Below are 9,804 nucleotides of genomic sequence, written 5' to 3'. Positions count from 1 at the left end.
GAATTAATTGTTTTATTTTAAATTTTTATTTATCATCAACATTTATAAAATTTAAATTAATTTTGACATGCTATTAGACAAAATTTAAAATTTCTTAATCAATTAAATTTAATTTAATTTATATTATTATTCAATTAAATTATAAAATAATGGTTATTAAACACAATTATTATTTATATTAAAACGATATATTTTTTTTATATCTTTTTTATTGAATAATAATATTATTAGATCATATATAAATGGCCAAATTAAATAAATATATTATACAATATTGTTTATAATAAATTTTAAATTTAATATTAATTTATATACTATCTAATATATATTCCTAAGTAATATTTATAGCATTTTAAATTTATTCTATATAGTATATAATATAAGAGTTTTGGAACCCGCAGCGGCAAGGCGCCAAGTGGGCACTGGCTAGTGCCATCGCTGGCGGTAAAAACGGAAGTGGTGGAGTCGAGTGTAAGTGTAACTATGTAAGCACTCAGCATTCAGCAAAGACCTCTAAAACCCTTTCTTCTGCGAAACAATGGCGTCAGTGACTCACATTTTCCCACTCTTCACTAACCTTTCTTCTCAACCACTCATTTCCTGTCTTCCTTCTTCTCCAATATCCCGTCTTCCTTGTACCCAATCCTGCGCTCACCCTTCTCTCACCTCCACCTGCTCTCTCCCTTCCTTCGTAACCAATCTCCGCTTCCGCAATTCCCGCCTCTCTGCCCTACCCGACGACGCTTCTGGCGGATCTCGTGGACCTGGAGGCTCCGATTCCGGCGGCGGTAGTGGCGGCGGCGACGGCAGCCACGCTGGTGGAGGAGATAATTCGTCATTCTTGTCATGGTAATAATCAATTAATCATACTTAGGGATTAAGGGATTTGTGTTATTATTGTTAGTGAGAAATGTTTCTCTTTTATATTAATTATTATTTTTTTTACCTCTTGTAACAATGTTTTGTTTGGATGCAAAACAAGTTAACTGAATGAACTCTAGTATAGCAAATTGAAGTCACTATGTTATCATCGGTCGGTAGTGGGTTGTATGTATATGATATTCGTGATTAGTGAATGCAGCTTTTTTTTTTTTTTGTCAAAAATTATATATAGAGGCTGCTCCATTTTCTATTATTTCATCATTTTGGATGGTTAGAGTGTATATAGAAATTAAATGGATGTTTGATGTGCACTGGGGGATCTAGAAAACAGAACCCTGGGGTGACTCTATGAAAGAAACAATGGTTGAAATTTTTTCAAAAAAAAAAAAAGGATAATGACTGAGCATTAGAGAATACAGATCACTGAAGCAAAATGATTAAAGATTCAAAGGGTTCTTCTTTCAGTCAATTCAGGGGGATTTTTTTTTCTCATTTTTTTGGAAATCTAACATAACTTCACCTGTTCACCACAGGTATTTGGCTGTTCTTGGAAAAAACCCTGTTGCAGTAAAAGCTATAACATCTGCAATTTTGACACTAATTGGAGATTTGATATGCCAGGTATTCTGTCCCTGTTTCTATTCTTTTGTTGAAGCATATGCATTTCCAGATCTTTATGACATGAAATGCATGAGATACATACAGATAAATTCCTATAGAAACTTTATTCTATGCCATGGAGGCATGATTCAAGTGCATTGCTACCTTATGGTATGTGGACAAAGGACTGAATAATGTAAAGGTTTCTAGGAATTCAAAGCTTATTTATTCCGAATAGATGATGGCTAACAACTTTATTATAAAAAAAAAAGAAAGAAGGTGAAGAAATCTGTACTTTTCTTTTGTGCATGGTTTATATCAACTTATGGTGTTGCCAATATTTTTTACTGCTCTGCATGGGGATCAGATGTTATCATGGAGGAATCTGAAGTTTAATTTGTGGAATGCTACGGACTAACCTAATTATTGTCTATGCCTTATGTGTTGTGATATCTTCTTTTATTCTGTCATTCATATTGTTGCTTTCTGAATTTTATCTATTTTATCAATTTAAGCAAATCCTCATTATCAAGGTCAACATGGCATCCATCTGAATTTGATTTTTTAATGTGTATCTTTTAAAATTCAGTGCTTAATTTTCTATTTGAAAATTTGTGATTGTATGCACTCTCTAAGTATATTCAATTTATTTTCGTAGCTTGTAATAGACCAAGTGCGGTATTTGGACTTGAAGAGGATGTTTATTTTCACTCTGCTTGGTTTTGTCTTAGTAGGTCCAACATTGCATTTCTGGTAGTGCTCTCGAACCCATTTTATAGTCATGCCTGAAATTCAACTAATTCTTTATGTTCTTTCGAATTTGATCAATTTTTAACTAATGTTCAGAAATATCAATGCAACTATCATGCTTTCAGAAATACTAATGCAATTATCGTGCTTTAAGTTATGGTTCTGTTCTGAAATGCAGTGCTTTTGTGTTGATAAATTTTCAAATTTTTAATTTCCCCAATTAATTTTTTTTTTACTAGGATAATTTCCTTGTATATTAGCATGGTCCCTCAAGCCCTGATAAAGGCAAAGTTGTTAATTCATTATCTTACCTGATTCTTGCTTTGAATCTTCAGGTACTTGTATCTAAGTAAATTGGTTACACTACCTGGAGCATTGGGTGCACTTTTGCGTCTTGTAATTGATCAGGTAGGAAAATTCCATCGGCCCCAACCCTACAGTGTACTGTTACTAATCAATCATTAACTGTGTGCTGAGTTTGGTATTTTAATTCTGAGCATGGTGAAATATGATTGCAGTTCTTATTTTCCCCCGTATTCATTGCGGTTTTCTTAGCTACATTGGTCACACTTGAGGGAGGGCCATCACAAGCTATCCCCAAACTTAAACAGGTGTGGTTAATGGTTTTAGGCTTTTAGCTTGTACATTCATGTAAAATGTGTATACAAAGAGGGATATTTCCATTGTAGCATTGGAAAGTGCGTATTCATCCTCAAATTTCATTTTGCAGGAGTGGTTTTCTTCTGTTGTGGCAAACTGGCAATTATGGATACCTTTTCAATTTCTCAACTTCAGATTTGTTCCGCAGCAATTCCAGGTTAGGCTGACTAACCAAACAATATATATATCACTTTGAAACTTGTTTGAGTTAAAATCGTTGCTTACGAATGCTAGTTTTATACTGTTCTTTATTCATATTCATTTGAGTGCGGCCCCTTTCTGTATTTAGTCAATTGCATCTAATGAGATTTCAAAATGCATCAACTTTCTAGTTTTGGTGAATTGCATCACATAACCCGTCTATTAGTTGAACAATAAAGAACATCCTACACGATGACGACATTTTTGTTTTAACATTTCTATTTTTCATCTTGCAATTTGTTTGGATGGCTGGTAGGAGTTTGAAAGTCCTATATCAGTTCTCTTCACACAATGCATTTGCACCATGCTAACTGAATTTCCATCCTCAACCGCCCACTTTTATTCCGACTCTTTTTATCATTTCACTATGAACGGCAACTTATATGTGGGGGCTTAGAAGATTTTCAAGCTGCGGGAACATAATCATATTTTGCCGTACACCCAGGGGGACTGAAACCATTCCTGAATTTGTTCTTATTGCGAGTAATCCCTGTCCATACTCGTCTATATGAGCTTTGTGCTATCCCATCACACTTCAGCTTAGTTTGGTAAAGCTTATACTTTTTGAAAGTAGCTTATAATAGCTGTATTTTAAAATACAGTTTTTTATACTTTTTGAAAGTAGCTTATAATAGCTGTATTTTAAAATACAGTTTTTTAAAAGCTGCAGCACTTTCGTTTGGTAAAATCAAATTAAAAAAAATGACTTTTTAATAAACACAAGCACCACAATTGTATTTGGTAAAACAGTTTTTAAAACCTAAAAAAATTATAATAAACATGTTTATAACAAAAAATAATTTCTTCTTTCAAATTCTTTAAAATTTTATATAATATTTTAAAATAAAAATTTCATAATAAATGTAAATATAATAAATAAACTCTTTTATTTTTTAACTTTAAAATTTTATATAAGTATCATAAAAATTTATTTTATCCTAAACATCGTCATTACAAATACTAAATTACCTAAATCACTATAACCTAATTTTTTCCACCAATCAAACTTGATGTTATATTATTTTGAACCATCTCCATAGTTCCAAGAAACTATCACTTAGAGACTAATAGTTTAAATATTTACTTGATTTACTCTCTGTACTAACATAAATAGAGTTATCATTAGTCAATAATAAAATTTGTATGTAATTCAATGTTAGTACTGGGTACATCCATTACCCACCTATATATAGTGGCTCACCTTTACCGATCACAAAAGATGGGACACATTTCAAATAAACTACTCTTATGATTATATATCTATATTTACATATGTATATACATGTTATTATAATTTTGACTAATGTTCATGCAAGGAAATTTTATGATTGGTTTTCATAAACAAAGTCAACATCTTCACATTTTAAAGAACAGATAAAAAACAAATATCATAGATCTACTGAAAAAATACAAAAATAACGCACAAAAAAATAATATAAATAGATAAAAGTTCATATCTAATATGTGATAGAGATGTATTTGTGTTGAAATTTGTGAAAATTAGGTTGAAAAATAAAAAATATATGAAGACCGTATTAAAATTTGTTAAGGTTAGGATGAGAAGTTAGAAATATATGAGGATTTCAATGGCAATATAATAGTAGGAAATATGTGCGGAAAAATAAATAAAATTTGATAAGCACAAGACAGCTTTGAAAAGCTCCTGCCTAGGTGCTTTCAAAAGCACCTCTAACTTTTAAAAACCGCAAACACAAGCACTTGGACTTTTTAATTTACCAAATGCAAAATGAGGTACTTTTTAAAAGCATAAGCACATCTTGAAAAAGTTTTACCAAACCAAGCCTCCATTAACAAAATAACTAACCATCACTCCCCTACTAATTTAAACTCTCAACCCTAAACTCACCTATTGACATACGCTTGTTTCAACTTGGGGCTTAAGCTGCCTCAGTATCCCTGGCATAACGAACACAAATCAGCATGATATCAATATGCCATTATTCTTGAATTAGTTTCATTGAGGAGTTATCATGCGTCTGAAATTGGCTTATCAAAATTTTGACACTCAGTGATATTTTTCCCAAACGGTTTTCATTGGCTGTAGCACATAAAGTTTTCTTCAATGTTCTTAGATCTACTACGTTTTCTACTGCTGAGATTAAAAAAAGCATGTGGAAACGATTTCAGGTCCTTGCTGCTAATGTTATTGCTTTGGTATGGAATGTTATTCTCTCATTTAAGGCGCACAAAGTTGTTCAAAAATAGGTAAGCTTCATGTTCAGCGAATGCAGAGGACCTAAATTTAACTAGCCTCGTTATTTAAGGAATTCTAATGTATATGAGATGAGGCACCAAACAAAAGATTTTGACCTTTCCAAATTGTATCTGGGCTTTTTTTTGTATGCAGATTGTGGTAATATAATTTTTTATGTCATAAATTATACACACAAACATTACACGAGCTTGACAAAAAAAATAACATTAAACTAGAAAAACAAAGGCAAAAAAAGGAACCAAGGGACAATTGAACAAGTCTACATATGAAAACTTGGTTGAAGTAGAATGTCAGAAAGCACAAGAAGCAAAGCAGGGTTGGGCTCTCAACGTTTATTTCATATCTAGAATTTGGGTTGGTCTAGTGGTTAGTTCACTAGTCCGCTTAAGTAAGTGTTGGGGATTCGAATCCCGCCTTGTACATGCAGCAACCCATAACCCTTAAATGGAGCTTAGTACCGCGACGGATTAGTACTTAGCCTATCGGGTTAAGGAATACCGTGGGAAACCAAAAAACAAAGAAAACAATCGGACAAAAAAAACTCATAAGACTTTTTGTTTATTTATTATATTAAAAGTATTGAGATACTTTTTTTAAGGGTAACTGTTGATAGTTTAGTTATAGTCATCACCTTTTAAGTTTAAAAATGGGCGAAATCAAAGTGTTCTCAATGATGCACTTTTATCAATTAAGTATTTAAGAACAAAAAGAAAAAAAGGTAATAATAGTACACCTTTATTGTGGTTTTTACAATTTAATTTTAACATGTCAAATATGAGTTAATACAATTTTGTCCCTGAAATTTGAGGTGGGAATTAAATGGATCTCTAGAATTCCAGTTAATCCAAATTGGACATCTAAATTTACAATCAAAACCCGCGTTAATCTCTGGGCTGAATTTTGTTAATAATATGTTGATTTAGTATGTTAATTTGTTGTAATTTAAATTTCTCACTTAAGTTCTATGTAATTTGATTGCGGCTTTGAGAGTTTTAGTGTGTGTTTGAATTGTGGTTGGTCAAACTGGAGTTTGAATAAAAGTGATTTTATAAAATTGATTTTGGGTAGAAGTAAGTTTGTGTTAATATGATTTATGTTTGGCAATTCTATAGTAAAATTGATTTTGATAAAATAAATATTGTTTGGATAATATTAATTAAAATCACTTTTAGATAGATAATTACTAAAAAGGACATGACATTAAATTATAATGTTATATTTTTATATATATTTAATTTTTTTTATATTTTTTTCTTATGTGTTTTTATATAGTATATTTTTAGTATTTTTAGTATTCTTTTTTAGTATGTTATAATTTTTTTACTATTATTATTATTTATGGTTAATTTTTTTGTTTAATTTATTTTACCTAGTAGAATCAATAAATTATATTATAAAAAGATAATAATAAATATAATACACAAAAATTACCATTATAAAAATATATAATATCAAATAAAAAATTAATAAATAATATAAATAATAAATAATAGAAAAAAAAGCTCATATAAAGAGAGAAATAATATTCTATAAATAATACAATAATATGTATAAAGGATAAAGTTGGTAAAAGAAAAATAAAGGTTAAATGTCAATGGTAAAAGTCAGTTAATGTAACGCAGAAGCTAGAAATTCTTGTTTCTTGTAAGCGTGGTTTTGTAACCAAAATTACTTTTGCGTTTATAGTTAGAAAAATTAGCCAAACCAAAAATGGAAGCGTTCAAGAAGCTGTAACGTGCTTTTTCTCTTTCAACGTGGTTGCCAAACATACCCTTAAAATTTTTAAATTGAACTTGTTATTATTGTTTCTATGGGAAATGGAGAGCCAGTGAACCTTTTAGAATCTAGTAGACTTCAATCATAAAAATTAGGTGAAGAGTCCAAATTGTGGCAAGCTAGTGTGCAAAGAGTTATTCTTCGCATGCAAGTAATTAAAGCTTGTAAACTTTACAAGTTCAATTAAAACTAATTCAAAATGCGTTTCGAACCATTCTTCTTCCTCTTCATCTTCTTCTTCTTATTTTCTTTCATTTTTTGCCTTCTCTTTCTCCTTCTTCTTCTTCTTGCTGCACGTTCTTCTTCCTCTTACTCTTCTTCTTCTTCTTTTCTTTCGTTTCTGCACGTTCTTCTTCCTCGTCTTCCTCTTCTTCTTTTTCATTTACGTTCTTTTCTCTCTGTTTTCTCTTTTTTTTTTTTCGATTTTTCATGGTGAAATCGTTTTTGAAGAAGAAGAAGCAGCAGAAGATGAGGAGGAGAAAGAGAAAGAGTTTTGAATTATGCATAAGATGTACTTCAACGAATTTTGGGTGTATTTCTTAAATCCTTTGGGTGTAGTTTTGTAATCTTTTGGGTGTATTTCTGTAATCCTTTGGGTGTATTCCTATAATCGTTTTGGGTGAATTTTTGTAACCGTTTGGGTGTATTTCTGTAATCGTTTGGGTGTATTTCTGAAGTTTCATTATCTTCAAAAGGATTATAGAAATACACCCAAAGGATTACGAAAATACACCCAAAATTCGTTGCATAATTTAGAATTCTTTCTCTTTCTTCTTCTTCAAAACGATTTCAAAGCTTAATTTCAAAAACCATGAAAATCGAAAAAAAGAAGAAGAGGAAGAGGAAGAGGAAGAGGAAGAGGAACCGTTATGAGTGTAGCGCTTTGAAAACAGGAAAATCGAAAAAAAAAAACGAAGAAAAAGAAGAAGAGGAGGAAAAGGAAGAGGAAGAGGAAGAAGAAGAAGAACCGTTTTGAGTGTAGCGCTTTGAAAACATGAAACGGTTGAATAACGCATTAAAAAGCCTGTATATGTAACAATTTGTAAAACTTGTAAGTTAAAAAGACTTGTATGTGTAGCACTTCTCGTGTGCAAAATCAGCACACTGTTAGTGAACATCAGTTCAAGAGATAACTGTCTAAACTTAACACTTGTCACTCCTATTATATATAAAGAGATAAGTAGTAATAAGTAGGTGATTATAGCGTACAGAGGCTCTTTTCTAAAGAGCTAAAGATATTCTCGATCCTTCACGCCATATTGACACGTGCAACTATGCTCTTTGATAGAGAGCAGCATGGCAGAGATTACTGCATTATTGTGAGAGCTGATTTTTTTTTGTTGATGGATTGGACAATCTTCAATTCTAAATAACCCCTAATTTTAAGTACCCCAATGAATTAGATAACCTTCAATTCTAGGTACACAATAGACACCAACACACTCTTCACATACTTATCAATTTTTTCTTTTCAGTTGTAGTTAATAAGACTTGAATCCGAGACTTTTGAGATGGAAAGGGGACGGAATGCCGTGTGAGTTATGACTCATTAGCTCAGGCTGGGTTGTGATGGAGCTTCGGTTGAATCTACGTGACCAGCTGCTAACCCTGTAATTTTCCATGTTGGGCTCCGTTCTATTTAGGCAATGGACTATAGGGATTGGGCTTAATGGGGTTGTGAATGGATTTAAAAATCACAATCCTGGCATGTTAATGGTTGTGAGAAGAATAGTGAATACATGTTAGTTAAATATGGATTGAATGGCTAAATATGTTGTCTCTTATTGTGTTGCTCTAGAATTTAAATTTTGGTGATGATCAAGTAGTAAATACTTTTAAATGTGTGAGTGTATGCTGCGTGTGAGAGAGTAATATAATGACTAGAATTAGGAGTTGTTCAATTCATTCGAACAAAAAGAAAAGTATGAAGTTTATACCAAAAAAAAATAAAAAATAAAAAAGTATGGATTGAAGAGGAGAATTGTTAGAAATGACAAGACTCTTTAGTGAAGAATTATAAAACAATAATTAAAAAAAGGAAAGATTGCATAATGCATACTAATCTCGATCCCTAATAAAAGAGGAATTTAAGTTAAGTCTGGTTTTTGGCCTAAAATAGTGTCTATATTTAATAACAAATTGAATAATGTAGATTTGGCACTTGCGAAGTTTATCTTGTGAGATTGTGACAATTAATCACATTGCTCTCTACGTGATTATGTAGAGTTGTCGAAGTGCTAATAATAAGGACTGCCCCAAAGGCAAGCATGTTTGCGACATGGCTATTTTTTTGTAGTTACCATTTTGCATAAATTTGATTAGTATTAGCCATTAGGTGACAACAAAACCACATTTGAGAATCCAAACATGCAATGCGGATTTTAACATAGTGGAATGGGGTCAAACAAGAACATTTTATCTTCTCACATCGTAATTTTTCCCTTCCAATTTTATCTTCCTCATCTTTCACTGGAAAAAGTACCTTCTCAGTATCCCCATGCTTCCCCCCTTTTCTGTTGATCAATATGAATACTGTTCCAACTTCACCTATATCAAATCTTATCTCCCTCCAAACCCAATGTTAATTAATTAGGCTTGCCATACAAATGCAATAAACAGGCCCAAACACTTCTATCCAAACCCAACATAAATAAATCCCGTTATGTGAAATACCAAAAATAAAAAAATCCCGTTATGTG

General features: G+C 31.6%; 1 protein-coding gene across 2 annotated transcripts; it reads left to right on the top strand.

The window, feature by feature from the left end:
* The first annotated feature begins 421 nt into the window (after positions 1-421).
* Positions 422-8,734, top strand: LOC130936519 (protein sym-1-like). Of its 2 annotated transcripts, none has more exons than XM_057866606.1 (7): positions 422-849; positions 1,416-1,503; positions 2,141-2,235; positions 2,568-2,640; positions 2,751-2,843; positions 2,963-3,049; positions 8,581-8,734. In XM_057866606.1, exons 1-7 carry the CDS (start codon positions 539-541, stop codon positions 8,584-8,586), a joined length of 753 nt encoding a protein of 250 aa, XP_057722589.1. In that variant the 5' UTR covers positions 422-538; the 3' UTR covers positions 8,587-8,734. The 2 variants fall into 2 exon arrangements, with proteins under 2 accessions (XP_057722589.1, XP_057722588.1); XM_057866605.1 differs by lacking the exon at positions 8,581-8,734 and adding an exon at positions 5,242-5,468.
* Positions 8,735-9,804: the final 1,070 nt, after the last annotated feature.

The sequence above is a fragment of the Arachis stenosperma genome, chromosome 6 (assembly GCF_014773155.1).
Source record: "Arachis stenosperma cultivar V10309 chromosome 6, arast.V10309.gnm1.PFL2, whole genome shotgun sequence".
Classification (NCBI taxonomy): Eukaryota; Viridiplantae; Streptophyta; class Magnoliopsida; order Fabales; family Fabaceae; genus Arachis; species Arachis stenosperma.
Note: the sequence above shows the minus strand (reverse complement) of the source record. Positions and strands in the feature narration are given on the sequence as shown.

What these genes read in the sequence shown, in the direction of transcription:
- LOC130936519 (XM_057866605.1), top strand. Translation starts at nt 539, where the DNA reads ATGGCGTCAGTGACTCACATTTTCCCACTCTTCACTAACCTTTCTTCT. An exon ending in TTGGAGATTTGATATGCCAG is followed by an intron (nt 1,504 to 2,140) that starts GTATTCTGTCCC and finishes TTATTTTCGTAG; the next exon opens with CTTGTAATAGACCAAGTGCG. An exon ending in GGTCCAACATTGCATTTCTG is followed by an intron (nt 2,236 to 2,567) that starts GTAGTGCTCTCG and finishes TTGAATCTTCAG; the next exon opens with GTACTTGTATCTAAGTAAAT.